Below are 20,706 nucleotides of genomic sequence, written 5' to 3'. Positions count from 1 at the left end.
ACATTCGGCCTGCTATCATTTTGATAGCAGCGCCGATATGGACAGGGGCGCATAGCGCCCCTGTCCATTAACGCATCCCAGCTCGATCATACATGGGGGAGAAGCGGTATCAGTGCACATAACGTGCGCTGATACCCCTTCTCCCCATAACGACCTTTCATACATCTGCCCCATAGATCCCTATGGTTGCATGCATATCTTGTGGCCATTTATATGGAACCACGTGTAAAACACAATAGATGAACAATCCCTCACACGTATCAGTGACTTTTCTATAGTAGGTCTTACTAACTGCTTTGGGGATCATCTACATTCGTATATAAGTCATTTTGAAAGATTCCTCTCAGACGTAGCAGTACACACCCACGCTTCTAGGTGCCACGTTCACAATCTCTTCTCACAATCTCTCCATATTTGGAACTAGACACACCCCTTGGGTGGAACATGACACTACCCTTCTACTACCTACTATAATCTCCCTGAAAACGTAGGCAAGTATGGTGTGAACGCTGTGGAGATGCTGAAGACATTTTAGTGTCCGTAGTAAAATGCAACATCAGGCTCCTGCTGTTCAATATGCATTTATCTGGATAGAGGGCTAATATAGTACAGTGAGTAATGGTGGCTGCTCTGTATTATATCTGTGATGCTCTGTTGTGAACTCCTGCACCCACTGATAATCTCCTGTGGTTATGTCTAAGTCAATGTGTATGTAACACAGAGTGAGTTTCATAGAAACAATAACAAAAGCTTATGATGAATGTTCTTAAAAAATGTGCTTACCAGAAGTTCAAACTATGTATTTCCCCAAAGTATGCACCTAATTGTAAGTTCCAGGTGGCTGGTGCAACTGTGCATATGGAGTCATCACACGTTCTTTGATCTCCAGATGTGTGGTTACTAGAGATAACCTCACTACAGTATGTTGCAAGTATTTGTCATCAGCTGACTATCTCATGAAAATCTTACAGTAAACAATCCTACAATCACACGGTAAATCATCAAAATCTGTCATTTTATAATATTTAAAAAAAAAATTTGACTGTCTTTTTTTTATTCATGGAGATTATACCACACCAGCATTTAGCTTTGATCAGTCTTGTCATATGATTTGCAATGATTTCTAGTATGAGCAAGGCTATTCTTTTTCCTAAATTATTTTAATCTTTCATGTCATTTATTGTTAAAGTTCAACCATCATGAATTCAATCTAATAGTAAAAATGAAAGAAAACAAGGCACCAGCAAATAATTTTGAAAGCAACAAAATATCTTAGTTTAGACCAGTGGTTTCCAAACTCAGATGCCGTGGCACCCTGGGGTGCCTCAGGACACTTGCAGGGGTGCCCTTGGTTGATGGTCAGACCAATTCAAATTATTGATGATCAATGTAATAGTCAGAACCAATGTTTGTGGCTGCCAATCATAAAATATGTGGACATACAGAAGTGACTCCTGTCCCTCGCCACATAACTGACACTTAGGGGGATATTCAATCTCCGGCGAGCACCTCCCGTCGGGGAGATGCCCGCCAGGCCCTATTCAATGCTGTCTTCCCCAACAGCATTGAGTAGGGTATCTCGGCAGAACGAGCCCGACATCACTAGCTGTCGGGCTCGTTCTACCAAGAACAGCCGGGAAATGATGAGCTGCCGGCTGCAGCACGCCTCTTCCCGGCCGCAACTAGTCGGCCACGCCCCCTTTTCGCTCCCCAGCAGGCGGAACATTGAATCCCGCCTGCATGTTCTCGGTCGAGCTGACCGAGACTGACCCTAACATTGAATACCCCCTAAGGATGACATATGAACACAATTTACTTAATTTTATATTTTTTTCTGAATTTCTTAATAATCAGTCGGCCCAAGGGTGCCGTGAAGACATTTTGGAGCTCTACGGTGCTGTGATCCAAAAATGTTTGGGAATCGCTGGTTTAGACATTTGGATTTTAATGTTTCAGAGTGTTTATGAATATGTACTATTTTTGTTTTACCAAATCATAATCAATTACATACCTCTAATAAAGCTAATGGGCTTATATTATTATAGCTCCATATTTCAAGGGCAAGAAATAATGTTACATTGAAAACCAGTATACTGTACTTACACGTGGCCTGTCTCGTGGGCAACCACAAATGCAGAAGAAAATCCATCCTCATGGTTTAAGGTACAACTACGCAGTGGGTGACACATACCCGTCACTGGAGCATAACCTAGTGGATATAAAAGGAGCACAAAGTGTTACGCCAGACAAGAATGATAAACCCAGATTGAAACATTAATCCTCATCCAATATTTATTAATGAACAAATAGTAGCTTGTGTGTGTGTGTGTGTATATATAAATATATATATATATATATATATATATATATATATATATATAGTCTACTTGGGATTTAAGAGTTGACACCCAAGCTCAACATGGTAAAAAATGTTGACCATTTGAACCTGTCGACCTTTTCACCATGTTTACTATATGTATTTTGACCTATTGCTTGCGACCAAAGACCAAGTGTCACTGGGCTGTATTTGGGTGTACTCACATGGGCAAAGTTCAATCCGGGTGTGTCGACAGAAATGCTAGCTGTGTAGTGTTCAACGGAACATATATATATATATATATATATATATATATATATATATATATATATACACACATATATATAAAACACCCATTGTGGGTTGACGCCCCTATTGTTGATCTTCACAATTAGATCAATTAAGCCTTAGACTAATTCACTTTAGCATACAGTAAAAAATCCCTGTCATTTCAAATGTTTATTAAAAAGTCTCTTTTTCCACACAATGATGATAATTGATCCAGATCTTTATGGTTACCATTGAGACATTTCAGATACTTGATAACCGCAGAAGAATATACTCAACGCGTTTCGTCCCTTAATGGGACTTCATCAGGGGTTTACGGATCACAAGCATTTATAAAGGCAACTTTCACGAGAGGAAACAATCCTTAGTGGGATGGTAAGTGGATCCTTGGCACAATGATGCACCTATTCCTATTCTTTCTGTTGGTAGATCAACCGGCGAATAATCTTCCTCCCGACAATGTTGCTGTTGGTTTCGCAATCTGCTGTTACATTTAGTGGATAAGACCTCTTTAGGTGCCCATTCCTATATGCGGTTATAATAAGGACGATGTTTCCAATACATCTGGGAAGGCCCCGTGTGTGAATTGACCCAGGCTAAATTCCTGGTAGATTCCAGCAGACAGAGCCTGTGACCTGAGCACATCTACTGAAGGTGAGAATTGCCTTGGAATATCCCAGATGCTATACTGAATTTACTGCTTTTTAATCCGATTTAAGTTTTAACAGCTGGAATTTACCAGAAATTGAGCCTGGTTCAATTCATATCACACACGGGGCCTTCCCAGATGTATTGGAAACATCGTCCTTATTATAACCGCATATAGGTATGGCCACCTAAAGAGGTTTTATCCATTAAACGTAACAGCAGATTGCGAAACCAATAGCAACATTGCCGGGAGGAAGATTACTCGCCGGTTGATCTATCCACTTCATTGTGCCAAGGATCCACTTACCATCTCACTAAAGATTGTTTCCTCTTGTGAAAGTTGCCTTTATAAATTATTGTGATCTGTAAACCCCTGAATTACTTCAATTCACGTGGTGCGATACAAGAGCTCTCTCTCTCTCTTCCCTGTGGCTTTAGAATTGAGCCTTAGGGAAGAAGAGGCGGCACTCCAAGGGTTTGTATAGTAGAAAGTCTTTTTATAATATCATGGTGGAAAATGTGGACATCAACAGCGACGTTTCAGGATGTCGTCCAAAGTGCAGTTAGTGCTGTGCAAAACAAAGATGCACAGCACTAACTGCACTTTGGATGACATCCTGATGAAAAGGCCAAATGGCCTTGAAACGTCGCTGTTGATGTCCACATTTTGCACCATGATATTATAAAAAGACTTTCTACTATACAAACCCTTGGAGTGCCGCCTCTTCTTCCCTAAGGCACAATTCTAAAGCCACAGGGATTAGTTGCATTTGTACATTCCATTGGGAAGGCACCAAGGTACTTGCTCATTCGTCTGGAGTGCCGAACAGACCAATCCTCTCTCTCTCTCTCTCTCTATATATATATATATATATATATACACACACACAGAACGCGAGTCCCGGCACTCTCCCCTTTGTATCCAAAAATGACTCCGGGTGCCTTCACAGGAATTCAGATGAATAGTAGCGCTGTAGGACGGCGGCACTCATGGAAATAAAGACACTCAGACTGCAAGGAGTCGCTTAACGTTTCAATTCAATGATAGAATTTTCATCAGAAGCTTCTGATGAAAATTCTATCATTGAATTGAAATGTTAAGGGACTCCTTGCAGTCTGAGTGTCTTTATTTCCATGAGTGCCGCTGTCCTACAGCGCTACTATATATATATATGCAAGTTTCCAAAGATATAATTTGCACAATGCACGGGTTGGTATAAGTGCACCTTGATGATGATGCTGAGTAGCTGACCAAACAGATGAGTAAAAGTCTGCAAATATTTCCATATGCATGATGAGGAAGGAATTACAACACTTTTCATTCAGCCCACCATCTGGCCCTTACTATTTTAAGGATTTGGGGGTTAATCTTTCTCAGAATTATTTGAGGATATGAGAAAAAGCCTTAGCTTCGTACACTAGACACGCAGAACAATCACCTCTATTTCCAGGCACCCAGCTCTGCCCTGGAGTTAATGCATTCCCTTGAAGTCTAGCAGGCAGTGACTTGTAAACAGTACAAGCCATAATGACCTCATTAACAGCCTAAGATCATACATTAAACAAAAAAAATGCCTGCACTGTCCAATTGTTGCATTGCACTACTCTTCAAGCAGCTGTCTTTACCGGGAATATTTGTAAAGTATGTTTAAGAGGTATGAAATATGTATGCAGCTCTTTGTCTATGTCTATCATGTGTTGAGAACTTGTTAACTAATTTTTGGAAAGAGGATCCTAAGTATATTTAGCAGGGAGGTCATGCTTTGATGGGGTAAATTGTTTACCAGACCTGTCACCGTTTGCGTGCAGCTTATCGTGCCTGTGTTCTATTTCGTAAGCAGCTCTCTGATATACAATTTAGTTAGACATACTCAAGAGATCTAACTGGTGCTAAGATTCTCATCCCATGCAGGCCATCGCAAGCAGGCTGGATGCAACAGAATCTATCACCAACATTTAAAGGTAACTCATGCCGCAAAGGTATTCAGTAATAGTAGTTGTTATAAATCTACATATATGATTGTATCCAGCAAGGCGTGAAAATATACGTAAAGCTCAAGCAACTTTACAGATTACCTTTTGCACAATAATGAATATTATACTGTGTAATATATGTGCTCATTATTTTTATGTCATTCTACAGTGATCTACACAGATAGGGAAGTCACACCAACTGCCACCCCAAATGTTGCCAAACATCACCGGGTGTGGTATGACGCTCCAACAGTCGGAATTCTGATGGACAGTATACCAACATTGGAGTCCTTAGTGCTGGTATTCCGACAGGGAGGTGAGTGCTAAGATGCCACTTGCGGGCATGGTGGCTCACTGCTCTCTCCACGCTGCGGGCTCGGTAGCTCGCTGTGCTCGCCATAGGTTCTATTCTCCCTCTATGGGGGTCGTGGACCCCCACGATGAAGAATAGCCCCTGTCAGTCGGGATCCTGACTGTTAGGCATTTAACAGTTGGGATTCTGATGTTGTATACTGACTGTCGTAATCCTGACTGTTGGAACATCATCCAGTCCACATCACCAGCTGGGATTAACTGCTAGTTGGTGTGGCTACCCTATTTGAATCTGAGCTGCAGCCCCACCTCTGGAGACACCACTGGTACCAGCCAATCAGCTCCGAACTGTCATGTTACAGGCTGTGTTTAAAATATACAGTTAGGAGCTGGTTGGTTGTTATCTCTCCTCAAGTTACATATACAACAGAGAATCCCTGAAAGGGAAACAATTTTTTTTATACAAGACTTGGACTCCACATCTGTATTTTATTATCACATTCTGGAGAGATTTAAATAACTTTTGTGTTAATTGGATAGCAAATTTAAACATTATTATTGATTCACATGCCCTTAAATTACATATGGCAGTGAGGGGGCAAAACATTTAATGTAAGTATTAGACATCAAATCACTGTGCTTATATCTATCAGAAAGCATGGACTTATAAATACATGCATCCCTTATGCTATTTCACTAAAAACTTGTGTTTCAAAATGAAATCTAGGGCTGGATGTAATGCATTCCGAGTTGGCTCAAGGTGTGTGTTCCTGGCCTTGCTGGGACATTTATTCAAGCAGTAATTATTTACTAAAAAACTATGCCTTGTACATGATTGCAGCATTATTCAAAAAAGTCATAGTTCAGCCGGAAACCCCTGGCAAACTCAGGTGGCATTACATCCAGCCCATAGTGTTTGTGTCTTATCGCTTAGCAAAGAATACCCCACAGTTTCCCAACTGCCTTCTCTTCTCTTGTGCAAACTTTTGGAACTACCCCCAGGTACTTTATAGCCAACTTGTCCCACAAATGCATACACATAACTGCATCTGCACTGTGGTTTTGCACAGTTCCTAAATGACCATCACTGACTTCAAATTTAGAAACTATTCAATCGTAGCCAGTTCGTTATTTTGGTTCTAACAAAGAGCTGTCATCTGCAGGGAATTTCAGATTTAAATAATAGAAATAGCAGGAAAATCCTACATTATGCCCTAGTGATTAATTTGTAGCACTGAGTCACTCTCTTCAGTTGTAGCCATCAGATTAAATCCAGACAAAAGCTAAACACTAAAAGACAAAACTGGTAGCGTAGCTGGGCACTTGCCAATACAACTTTGTCTTCCGTTAAGTGACATCATCCTGGTCTCCTGTGCCAAGAATACATTAATGTGTCACATATGGAAAGACTTTTGGCTAGGCGACAAAAATAAGTTACTAACTGTGGAAACATCTTAGTTTCAGCTGTGGTTTGAAAATATAACAGGGATTTAAAACTTAAGGTTATATATAACCCAATATATAGTGGCTTGTGAGTCTGCCTTCTTGTATTATGAGACATGGTGAGATTGCTTTGCTCTTACTGACTTTCAGCCTTTAGTGGAAGTCACTGTGTCTCTGTGAATGATCCCAAGACTGACAAGATGTCTTTGGGAGGACATAAATTGAAGCTGATGGGACACAGATTAAAACAATGGCTCTAAACGCAGAGCTTGGGAACAACTTTATAGACGTCAGTTAAAGTACTGTAGTAAACAAAAATATAATTATATGCTAATCTCTCAAAGAAACATATGGGGTGAAGGAGGTCAAAGACGAAGCAACTGAATGTGTGCAAAGTATTATCTTTTATTTATATGGTCTCTGTGGCACTTTGAGGGGAAAGTTACAATGGTACAACCAAACAATACATTATAAGGAGATTTAAACAGAAGGACAAAATAAACTGGGTGGGGGGGAGAGAGGATGATACAAGTGAGTGACACAGTAGCACTCAATGACCAAGTAACCTTGGGGTGGGGGGTCATTCGGTTCATGATCAGAGTAGCTGAATGTGAGTGGGATAGTGCAGAGTGAGAACCAAGAAGGTGAAAGGCAATGCTTATGAGAGAGGGGAGAGGGGTTAAACTTGGAGATGAATGGTAAAGAGATGAGGATGGAGTGCAGTAGTCCTGAGCTATTTGTGTGAGTAGGGGTGGTGGTGTGCTGTTCTGCTTATAAGTATGTTTTCAGGGCACATATTCAGGCAGGCTGGAAGGCAGGTCAGAGGAAGGGAAGGTGAGTTCCAGGAGAGGTGAGGCGCAGGAATCCCTGCTGGGGAAATGAGAGGAAGTCATCATTGCGGTGGCAAAACGACAATTACAGGAAAGAAAAGAGGGTGTGATTTAGATGAGAAAGGAGATTTAGGAGACATTGAGTACCTTGAAAGTGAGGGTGATTGCGTTTAGCCAGATTCTGTAGGGGAATGGAAGCCATTGGAGAAGTTGACTGAGAGGAAAAGAGGAAAATGAGAGAAGGAAAACAAACATCAGCATTGAGGAAAGATGTAAGAGAGAAGAGGCAGAAGATAGAAAGAACAAAGAATAGGACGTTACAATAATCCATGTTGGAGTGCATCAGTACTATTTGTTGTAGCTTCCAGTTTAAGGAAGAGTCTGATCTTGGATACATTGCTAACATTAAAATGCAGAGAGAAATGAGTCCACTATGACACCCAGACAATGGATGGGAGAGACTGGGATAGAATAGTATTAGCAACAGTATGGGAGAATAGAAAAGAAACCCTTAAAGGGGAAGACAATAAATGTATTCCTAGACATTTTGACCTTAACCCATTGCATGCCAAGTGAATTTGTCAAAATAGGTGTGAAAATTGGCAAGCAAACATTTTATTCATCATAATGACTTGTAATGTTTACCTTATATATAGGAAATATAATCTTTTTTTTACACAACATTTATTATTTGAATTTATATAACAAATGAGAGCAACACTGGCATTTTTGGGGGATGTTTTGTACATCTCTCACAGAGAGGTTGGCACTCAAAGTGTTAATTGTTGGGGCAACTAGGAAGAAATGGATGACAAAACGCTGGAGGTAAGAAAAAGGGTGTTAGGGAGAAAGCAGTGGATGTTAAAAAGAATTGTGTACCATCAGTATGAAGGCAGGATTGTTCCTGGCCCTGATTACCGGTTTAATTATTTTTATTTATTAATTTCTTTCATTTCTAATTTTTTTTTCAATTAAAAATCTGTTGGATTTACACCTAGTTTACATAAAAATTCTTAATACTAACTAGACATTGAAACTGCTACTATTGCAAGTCATTGGTTTATGTGCAAATATTATAAGAGATCTCTGTAAAGGGGTTGGCTACAAAATCCTGGCTGTCAGGATCCTGACAGTCAGAAGACCACCAGTCCTGACAGGCAGAATCCGTATGGCCCCTGGTAAGCATTTCACCCTAGTCCTAACCCCACCCCGCTCCCAGCCTATAGCTAAATCCTCCCCATTGTGCCTAACAGTAACTCCAGTACTTACCAGTGGAATTTGTTGGAATTATGTCCTTCTGGATTCCGCTGTTGGTATTCTGACAGTCGGGATACCAGCTACAGGTATCCCGGCTGTATCCCCTGTAAAGTGCCCTTGGAATGAGTAAAAGGTGTATAACTGACAGTGGGCCTCATTCAGAGGGGTTCATTTACTAAGATGGGAGTTCTATTTCAGATAGGATTTTGATATTGGCAACTAATCAGATTCTATCTTCTAGAACAGTAGTGTCAAACTCATGGCCCTCCAGCTGTTGTGGAACTACATGTCCCAGGATTGCCAAAACTGTGGCAGGGCATGCTGGGCCGTGTAGTTCCACAACAGCTGGAGGGCCATAAGTTTGACACCACTGTTCTAGAAGGTGCTAAATAAATAAGTAGACTCTGATTGGTTGGCCATAGCAACATCCCATCTGAAATAGAACTTCCATCTTAGTAAATAAATTCCTGGGTTGGGAAAACAGCAACAACCACAACAACAACAACAACAACAAAAAAACATAGACAAGTGTGCACCTGGGCTAAACTGCAAGTGGGCAGATTTCAAATGTGCAGAAAGATTTAGATTGAAAAGGGTTTGTCCAAACTTAAATCTAAATTGCAATGAAAAATAAACCTACCCTTTATTTGTGGGCTAAATGCAAAAAAAAAAAAAAAATAAAGAAGTTTGCACCCCTTGCTTTGTAACAGGGTTCGTCAAGATCACAGTTACCTACTTTTTTTGTTACTCCTAATAATGGCTGTGGTCCACCGTCCACCCCACTTTTGTACTTAATAAAGTAATAAAATATGCACATCTTATTCAAATGTCTTGTAATTGCATTTTCACGTATAAATAGGCAAATTATGACTTTCTGCATACAATATGGAACACTCCAGTGTCCGTCATAAATGCTTCCTTCCATGAAAATAAATTTGCATAAGACTCCTTGTGGGGTGCCCAGTAATTACCTAGGCTTATACTCCTGTCTCATCAGAATTCCAAAGCAGCCCCCATCCCACTAGAAAAATAAACTACCATTAACAAGGAATACGCTCAGGATCTTTTCAATGGATATCTCTGTTCTTATGGATGACTCAGGTCTCTGGGTACAGACACAATGTTGATCACTGAGCAAAATATTTTTAGATTCATTTAGGTTGTTTTTTTTCCACCAAAATTGTAGGAAATTTGATTTCCTGTAAAATCATATATTTCACTCACTATAATTAGTTTTATAGTGTATTCTATATGACAGTTTATTACTGTACAGAATATACTGAAAGTACTAACTATTCTTGTCTACTATGTATTCCGTCCACTTTGTATGGAAACTAGGTACTTGTTTCCTAGCACGGTGCCCATTGCATCGTATATAATAAGCCTTACAATGGTATGCGATGTGATGCGAGGCAATGGCACCCGATGTTATACAATTTTAAATTGTATACCATTGTATACGGCGTACAATGGCATACAATGCAATGGTATACAATTTTAAATTGTATAAGCACCCTAATGGGTGCTTTCAATAATAAATGGTCCCCCTATAAGATTATTAATTGTATAAGCACCATAATGGGTGCTTACAATGTTAAAAGCACCCCCACGCCACCGCCACTATCAACGCCAACCCAAAGCGTGGCGAGTCCACAAGGGGCGGCGGTACGCATCCTCCGACCTTTTCATACCCACACCATCCACGTCGGCGTGGAGTTGACTGTATATAGTGTGTCAAGAGCAGCGAGCCACCGAGCCCGAAGCGTGTGAGCGCGGAATACAGGTAAAGTAATACTCGGCCGCTCGCCACGCTTCGGGCTCGGTGGCTCGCTGCGCCGCCACACTCTTTAAAATCAACTGAATATCGTGGGCGCTGTGCTAGGAAACAAGTACCGGAAACTCATTTGGAGAGTTACAGTATAAATAAAACATAATAATAATAATATTGTGTAAAACATTCAACTGAAATGAAGCAGATAGCACCAGACAAACCTTCTAACCCTGCTCGGAAGAGATCCCTATAATTGTACTGCCCACATATACGCCATGTGCCAGCCAAATCCCTGTTTATTACAAGGGTGCTTTTTTGAACCTTCCATTTGTCTTGGCGTAAAAAGGAGATTTAATGACAGAGAACAAAGAAAGAATTTAGAGAAACAATAATGTGAGTGCAGAGTTTGTCTGTAAATACCATGCGTATATGAAGAAACGATGCATTGGTACAGTCCTCAGACTGCTCTTTAAGCTGCTATCCTTGGACCTCTGGTTATTCTCTTTATTATAACAACTAAAAACATTGTAGCTCTAAGCCTTATGCTGGGTAGTACACAACTTAGCAATTGTTCACGCATTATGCACACATATTTTGTCCATTACGCAGTGTTGTATGCATCTGTGTGGCCAGACCGCCCGCTACTCATACCCGTGGTTTCATACCAATCATCACATGCACCTGCCTACATTTGTGACTAAATATCTATCTGAAAATGTGTTTTTATGCTTCTGTCCAACTCAGCATAGCCTCCAACTTGATCAACTCCGTCTCTGAAGATAGACTACATGAAAAGGCAATGTTATACCCGAATTACACCTACTTGGGGGTTATTTTGGTTGATTTGCGAGTCCACCAAACCCCGCCTTAGATGTGCCTGAAATGCATACGCAGTGTACTCTGCATATGGGTATACGTTCAATGCTGCATCACATCATACTATATATTAATACTTTGCATAACTTTGCAAATAAACCTGTACAGCAGCAATACTACTTTGATCTAATTATCTGAAATATGACTAAAAATAACACAAAAGAGTGTAACAGCTATGTATGTATATTCTATAGTGCATGTGCTCAGTGTATACTGACAGTTGCTGCAGTAACACCAAATGACTACGCAAGGTCCATTATGACTCGGTTTACACCAGAGGTTATTTTTTGGTATTGTTTTCATTGGAAATGTCTTAGGGAGGTACTCAATTTGTCCCATTTTTGATCCCTAAGTATTCAATCGTGTGAGTTTTGCCTGTTTTAAAGTACATTTTCACTGATGCAGTTTCACTTTTTTTTTGTTTAAACGGCAAAAAATGACTAAAAAACTGTTTAAAATGCCTGCATTTTCAGCAAACACAAATAGATTGGCGAGTACATCACCAATCCACTTGTTTTTCGTCCATGCTGGATTTCGCTTAGGCGTAAAATCAGTACTCTAACTGAATAGGTCGAATGGAAATTCTAATTCTAAAGTGTTAATTGTTCATTTTTAGTCATAATGTAATATGACAAATCCACTTTCTGAGACTGCACTGGTTAATTTGATATGTGACATTTATATATATGTTTGCAAATGAGTCTTAATCTGTAAAGGTAATGCTACAATGCAGATGGTAAGGATTTATTTCACACCATGCTCCAGTCTTCATGTTCCTTCATCTGCAACTTTGTACGTACCGATGGAGCATCTTCCAGCTAGCGCTGGGAATCGCCAGATTCCCTTAGCTGGCGATTGCTGGCGGAGAGGTGCTCCATCTGACGGGGACGCACAAGCCTCTCACATGCATGCGCATCCCAGACACTCGGCGGCTGGGAGCGTAATCCCTGCCCTTTGCCGCTTCAGGGAGACGGGCAGGGTTAGGGGGGAGTGGTGGGGGCTACGGGCGAGACTGGGGAGTGGTGGGGAGGCGGTGGAGAGCTCCGTGAAAATGGGGCGCGCAAGCGTCTCGCGCATGCCCCCTTCCGGCGGATGGCAGCAGCTGTCAGTTGGCGATTCAGTCGACAGGAGAAGCTCTAATGAGAGCTGCTCCATCTGTATTTAAAACTAATATTTGTGTGTTTTAAATCATAGCCCAGTGTCTCTGGTATAGATTAAGTAGTGTTTCACTGTATCGGCAGTGCGAATAAGTGCAATAACGGCAGTGCAAATTTATAGAAAAGTAGTTGGGCTACACCCCTTGGCACGGCTCACTTGCACCATACATCTCACATCACAAGGCATATTAAGGCTAGTTGTATAGCAACTGAAGATACATTTGCGTGGTTTTCCCAGCAGCTCTGAATCAGGCACTTAATATACAACTTTTACAGTATAATGGCATTTTGTCTACCAATATGATTTTATATGGTAGTTAAACCATCCTGGCATTCATAACAATTTAACATAACTCATTTTCATGAATGCTCATTTTATGAATAGTTTCCATTATTGGAACTTTTAGATTGGATAGAACTATAATAACTTAATTTTACAAACCTCAATTACTATACATTGTTTTTTCTTGTACTGTTTCCTTTTATGTACATTTATGTACTAACAATATCGAAAAAAGAAAAAAAATTGATACCTGGAAAGACTTTCAGCTTTTTTTACCAATAGTAAATCTGACCAATTTAAATTCATTGTATTCCAGAGCTTCCCAAACATGATCAAGGAACCCATACACTGGGCACACACTAGTAGATATATCTGCAGAACAATTGATCTACAGATAAATCTACAGACAGATCGTGGAGCATAGTCTCCACACAAACACTGCCCGATCCGCCGTAATTGACATCAAAACTGGATGGACGCATGTGATTGACAGTGAGCTGCCAACCCCCGGAAGTTCCTATAGCGGCTGTATAGGTGGTCCATGGATCGCCCATACACACGGAACGATGCGCCAATATATCTTTAGATATATACTGTATATATATCTGTAGAAGGATGGCGGCACTCCAAATGATGAAGAATAAGTCACAACAAGGTGCTATATATTGGGAATCGGCTGTGTTGCACAGCCAATGCGAGATATCTGTGAACGACGCCGTTCACAGATATATCGATGGTACACACTGGCCGATGGTCCGTTGATATATTGGCCATTCAATCGAATAGCCAATATATCGCCCAGTGTGTGTGCACTTATACAGTCCAGGTTTTAAAGATACTCATGGCTCCCACAGATGGTTAAATCAAATTGACCGACATACTACATAAGTCACCTGTGGCCAAGCATGGATATACTTGGACAGTTATGGTGCCTTGAGAATCTCTGCACTATTCACTGATTCCATCTCCTGCATTAGTATTCATCAATTCCTCATGTTTGTACTAATCAAATTCCTCTAACCCACCTGCCCTCCTCTTTGTCATTCTTTCTTTTACATCATACAACGTCCACTCTGAGCAACACTCACTCCTTAGTGTCAGCTCTTCCCTTTTCCTACTATCGAAAGCAGGGCTGTCCCATTACTTTAACTTGTGTTACTTTTAATTAGATTTCTTTTAGCCCCCTTGAATGTCACAGTTTTATATATGCCCCCTGTTTGGACAGGAAGCCCATGGAAACCTTACCAATCAATAACAAATAAAAAAAAGATATTTAATGAAAGACTAAAGGGGGTATTCAATCCCAGATCACAACTGTCGATCCGTCCTGACAGCCATGACCCTAACCCATTTTCGTTTTTGCTTGACAGCATATCGCCAGGCTGGATTCAATGTCCCACCTGCCGATCGGTGAAAAGGGGGCCTCTTCGGTGCTGTCTGGTAAGACAGCACTGAATAGCTGCCTGCCGCTATTTCCTCCATCGGAAATAGGGGCGGGAATTGAATACCCCACTAAGAATTGTAAAATGAAATGTAAAGAGCCATGTAAAAGTTAAATTGAAACTTTGCAAGTGATAACTTTCCCAATAGCCTAAATAAAATCATGACTTATGGCCAAGTGTGTCATTTGTGGAATGTGAGATTATTTCCACAATAGACAATCACAGAAGTTAGCAGGCCAAAGATTAGGCAAGCTGCATAGCGAGCGGGACAAGTACACGAATAAGTTGTTGTTGAGAAGATGCCCTGTCATGTTTCTGTATTTCCAGCATTGGGGCAGATGTATTAAGCCTTAACAAGAGATAAATGCAAGAGAGATAAACGTCCAGCCAATCACCTGCTGCCTGCCATGTTACAGGCTGTGTTTGAAAAAAGTCAGTTAGCAGGTGATTGGCTGAACGTTTATCTCTCCTTATCACCCTTGCATTTATCTCTTGTTAAGGCTTAATACATCTGCCCCAGTATCACCATAACACTTGGACTAGGTAACGTGTAGCAGGTCTTGTTTTCTACAGCCTCACATTCATCTTCTACTCTATTGGTATAATACATCTTTATGCATATGGACTATTTTGTAACAGTTAATCTTTCATATTACATCATTATGAGTAATATGCAGGAGGCAGTGACCTGAAAGACAGCAAGTAAAGAGAAACCCATATTCCCAGTACCAAAGACACATCCCCTCGCATGTGTCTGCTGCAGGAGAAATCATTTGATGGTCGCCGACCATCAAATGATTTCTCCTGGGCTCGCAAATAAAAGTGAGTGGAGACTGACTTTTATTTGCGCCTGCCGGGACAAAGACAGGGCGGGTGGCTGACGTCATATGAAATGCTGGGCATTCCCATGGGTGACCCCCGACCCTGCCTTCGCACGCCATGCTCCCTGTGAATGCCTATTCATACCCATTCAAGCATAGTAAATTACCCCCTATTTATATATATATATATATATATATATATATATATATAACTCATCACCTCTGAGGTGCAGTACTGCCAGTAACCACTAGAGGCCACTTGACAAACCAACTTACTCCTTAACAGAAAGTGAAAGCAAAATTATCTGATTCAAACTTGCTAGATATCTTGCTGGATATGGAAAGAGGGAGCTGTTAAGGCAGAGTCTGGAGGTAGGAAAAGATAGGGAATAAGCCGTCATTTTGACAGACTTTTAACTAGTTACAGTATATTGGTAGTGATCCCAATAATAATAATAATAATAATAATAATAATAATAATTAATTTTGACAGCTTCTGGGGAAGTGTGGGAAAGAGGACACAAAGGGGGAAATGTGTAACTGCTACTCATGCTCATTCTTGGAGAGCCAGAGTCTGAGCTTGTAGGCACAGTAATGGAGCTCAAATCCAGTATTAGTGATAATGGGGCAGAAGTACTAAGCTTGAAAAGTGATAAAATGAAGAGATACCAGCCAATCAGCTCTAACTGCCATGTTGAAAAATAGCATATCTGGTCTGAGCCTCGTTCCTGAGCCTCTGTAAAACATTTAATTAGAAGCTCGCCTTTGTGACAGATTTTATTGTTACCTGCTGGGTCTGAGGCATACCCTAGGTTGCCTTGTGGAAAATCCAGCCCTGCATCTGCCTGGGGGTAGCTATGATCAGCGATCCTAAGGATTGCCCACCAGCTTAGCCTCTCTACACTGCTGCAGTCCTACTTATTGCACCTCCCGCCTGACATCATTTTGTCAGTTTTCTAGTAGGCCCTTATAACCACATGTAGAAGAGAGACAACTTTTCCATGATGTCCTAGCTATATACACAGCGACTAGTGTATCAAAAACATTTCTATATTATACACATTATACATTATTAGAAAAACTGTCTGGGCAAAGCAATTAGGATAATGGCAGTGGTACCACGAAACCTCATTCAATCTTGACAAATGTTTTATATTAGGAGATAATAAATCTCAATGTGTCTAATAGACTACTAAATGAACAAATACAAATTCCCTAATACTGCCTATAATGGTTACTAATAATTTCACTGATATATACAGTAAAAGTAACAGTCCCCACACCTTCTGTGTAGTTAAGGGCATGCTATTGTTCTCTGTTATCTGCTGTTATCAGCTCTTTTATGGCAACAGGTAGCTAAGCTCTTCAGAGCAGTGCAATACCTGACAAGACTCTCTCTGGTGCCCCCCCCCCACCCCCCCCCCATTCCCCCATGCCTAATAATAGCTTTGTTTCTAATATCACTGTTCTGATAAGCTACTTGTACAAATGTGTGTGTGAACATTAATAGCAGTTTTTCACATAAACGAAACAGCAAATAAGCTTAGTGGTTCATTAATCGAGCTTTGTCAGTCATTAACACTATTGTGGCTGCCAACTGGTACACATTCCACTAGACACCAGGAAAGCACAATGCCAAACCACAGTGTTCAATCTCATTGAGCATGCTGCACATACTTGGCTGACATCATACAAAATACAGTACCTTGCATACCTGCAGGACCAAAATCTTGCCTGGTGAGAAACACGGCATGGTCATGGTGCTCAGCATGATCCGGATCTGAACGCTGCTGGGAATGGGCCCAGCGGCAGACTTGTTCAAGGCTCCTTGATGGGTTTCCACGTTCTATAAGACTGACTGACTGAAAATAAAACACAAGACCATATCGGAATATATTTCAGCACCAAATATTTTCTGTAGTGTGACAGACCCTTTCTATCTTAAGTATTTCACAATTAGAGGATATATTGAGTAGTACCATATTAGAATAGTTACTTGTGTTGTGCAGGAGGCACCAAGCTTACCATCGGTAACCGGATGGCTCACGACAATGTCTAGGTAGACAGTCAACAGGTTTACACTGAGAAAAATGCACTAAGTCGGCACTGAGAAAAGATCGACATGGCAATGGTTGACAAAGGTCAACATGCATTTTTGAGATTTTTCCCATTTTGTGGGACATTATCATGGCTTACCATCCATGTGGACTCCGATTGGGAACAGTATAGTGGTCCAAGCATAGAGGTAGTGGAGGAGGTAGGTATCTGGCCTGAAGCATGGCAAGCAAAGCAAGCTAATTGACACCCAAAAAAACATGAAAAGCATGTGTTGATCTTTTTGTCACTGTCAACTTAGTGCATGTCGAGCGTTTGTCAATGTCAACCTAGTGAACACTCCTCACCATCATATTATGCTAGTACCTCTTGCCTGCCCCTACATCCACCTATCCACCTGATCCTGTTTATATTAGCATTTGTTGCCTAGGGCAATAGTACCCATACTGCCATGTCACCCTGAGGTGCAGTGGGGCTTTTTAAGGGATCTCAAAGATTGGTGGTCCAGGACCAATTGAAATTATTTATGGCCAATGTGGTATGGTAAAAGCAGAGCTGGTGGCTGCCAATCATAAAGTATGTGGAAAAACAGAAGCACTATCTTGTCCGCCACCACGTCACTGGCGCTAAGCATTACCACTATGCACAATTTAATTCATTTTTATTTTTTTACTTTTGGCCTAGGCGTACCATGAAAAATCTGAATACTCTAGGGCACATACTTCAAAACAATTATCCGAGGGTATGGAATACTGTACATATTGTTTGCAAAAAATATATGAATGTAAAGTGTGGAGAGAGCTGATTCACATAAGAAGGTTACAAAACAGGCGAGCAAAGAGAGCCACGTGATGAAAGCTACAAATTGACACAAAAAACTCCTGTCAACCTATTCATGTGTTGACCATTTTCATGTCAATCTTTTGATTGTGTCAACGTTTTGGTGTCAACCTATTGACTATCGACCTAGACACTGTCAACACTTTATACCATAACCCAGTGGTTCCCAAACTGTGTGCCATGGCTCCCAGGGGTGCCGCGGAGCACTTGCAGGGGTGCCCTGAGTTCAGGACCAATTCAAACTATTTATGGTCAATGTAATAAGGAAAATTAGCGCTTGCGACTTCCAATTATAACTTTCAGTTATAAAATATGTGGATGAATTGAAGTAAATCAAGTTCCTGATCACATAACTAGATCTAAGGATGACATGTAAGCCCAACTTATTTAATTATTTTTTTTCCCTGAAATACCCGATAACAAACGTTTGGCCTAGGGGGTGCCGGGAATACAATTCTTGTACTCTAGGGTGCCGTGAATCAAAAAAATGTGGGAACCCCTGCCATGGCCCTTTCACCTGCAGTCCTAGCTGTAACAACATATACATTTCTGTTACATTACAGACTGCATCATTCTAGATAGTTTCTGGGCAGAGCAGTAAGGATTACATCATTTGTAGCGTGAATGTTCATGATAGTCTTCACAAATGTTTTCAGCCGCTGGTAAATAATGAATCCCCCAGGATTTAATATCTTACTACAATACAACAAGTTCATTTATGTATAACGATTACTTATAACATTCAGAAATGAATAAGTATATAAGAGAAACACTGTATCTGCAAGATGAAACGATGAAACAGGGACTCAGCGGGTAAGTGTATAAATAGCATGGCATCTTCATAAAGAATTTTCACAGTAAGATGCTACTTCTTTTATCCAAGTCTTTGATAGTTAGACTTAGACTATGAGAGAAACTATTTTCCCAGTATGAGAAATTTCCAGTGATTTCCAGCAAACAGAAAGGAGAAAATAAAATCTAAAGTTGGTATATGAAGACTTAATTGATATTATGCAACGGAATAAACATATGGAATATAAGGTGTTCTACTCAGAATCAGTCCCAAAATGGATCAGATCACTGATGCCAGCACAAAACCTGTTGCCTGTGCAGCCGTATCCATTTTCAATAGTCAAACTTAGATCTACAATCCCTCTGAGTAAGCGAAGATTAAAGGATGATTAAAGGATGGGGCATCCTATGCTAACAGATCATACCCTTGATTTTATTGCCGTTTTGTCTCCTTGGCAAAATTTACTGTTTCAATATTCAAAGCCCATTGATCTCAATCAACATCTAATCAGGATCTAGCAAATGCTGAATTGCAGAACCTTCTGAGCTCCACTAACTAATAAACATATATAAATAACAAAATTAAGTATAATTTTTTTTAAAAAATATATGTTCCACTTTCTCTAATGATCTAGAGCTCAGAGCATGCCGAGAGGGTCTTCAATCACTGCCAATCACTACCTGACACTGCTGCCAATCACTACCTGATATCAGAATTATTATTGTTTTTCCATCTTGTGCTGTTTATCTTCTGCAATCCAACTGTTATATGTTTCACATAATAATTAGAGTTATTCTTGATAGCTTAAGGGCCAGATGCACTAAGCTTCAAAAGTGATAAAATGGAGAGTGATAATCAGCCAGACAATCAGCTCCTACCTGTCATGTCACAGGCTGTGTTTGAAAAATGTCAGGCAGGAGATGATTGGTTGGTTGTTTATCACTCTCCATTTGATCACTTTTGAAGCTTAGTACATCTGGCCCTAAGTCAGTACTTTTATAAAACTGGAACATTGCACAGGGAGATACATTGAAGTTGTTGGAATGGGGGCAATGCAGTGTGTTGACCAAGAATGAGACAGTGTTGGTGGTGGGAGGAAGATGGTGTGAATGGATTGGAAGATAGATGGTGTTGATGGCATAGGAGAGAGATCGTGTTTGATGAAACAGCAGTGGTGGAAGAAGGGAAATGGTGTTGGTGAATTGGGAGAGAGATGAGGTTGTTCGATTGAACAACAAAGTAGTAAAGTAGCAGATGACTGTGAATAGTTAGCCACCACCCAGACAGAAAGAAAACTGCAAGTGAATTGTGAAAAGAGAGATCCGGTATCCTGTTTGGAGGCTGCACCTTAACTGAGGAGTACCAATGTTCTACAGTAACTTAATCATTTTACAAACACATCCAATTTCTTATGTCTTACCTGTCTGTATCCTACCATAATAATTCGGACCAGCACTATATTGATGTGGACACCCAAAGACTCGTCGTGGTAAATTTCATCTACCTGGAAAAAATATATATATTTTAATAGCAGGAATATATTAAAAATGACAAATCAGACAACTATTTGCATTGTATATGATATTGTGGTAAAACTAA

The 20,706-nt window shown here is 40.5% G+C and overlaps 1 protein-coding gene across 3 annotated transcripts in view; it reads right to left on the bottom strand.

Annotated features, from left to right (window-relative positions):
* The window catches only part of ADAMTS14 (ADAM metallopeptidase with thrombospondin type 1 motif 14), a 158,405-nt gene that overhangs the window by 48,678 nt on the left and 89,021 nt on the right, over positions 1-20,706 (bottom strand). For 2 of the 3 annotated variants that reach the window (XM_083148484.1, XM_083148486.1), the window contains exons 5-7: positions 20,528-20,611; positions 17,125-17,281; positions 2,104-2,209 (exon numbers count right to left, since the gene is read on the bottom strand). In XM_083148484.1, coding sequence (XP_083004610.1) covers positions 2,104-2,209; positions 17,125-17,281; positions 20,528-20,611 — 347 coding nt within the window. The remainder of the gene's footprint in view (positions 1-2,103; positions 2,210-17,124; positions 17,282-20,527; positions 20,612-20,706) is intronic. The other variant, XM_083148485.1, reaches the window with a different exon arrangement.

This window comes from Crinia signifera, chromosome 6 (assembly GCF_055691185.1).
Source record: "Crinia signifera chromosome 6, ASM5569118v1, whole genome shotgun sequence".
Lineage (NCBI taxonomy): Eukaryota > Metazoa > Chordata > Amphibia > Anura > Myobatrachidae > Crinia > Crinia signifera.
The sequence above is the reverse complement of the archived record's forward strand: the minus strand, read 5'-3'. Positions and strand labels throughout refer to the sequence as shown.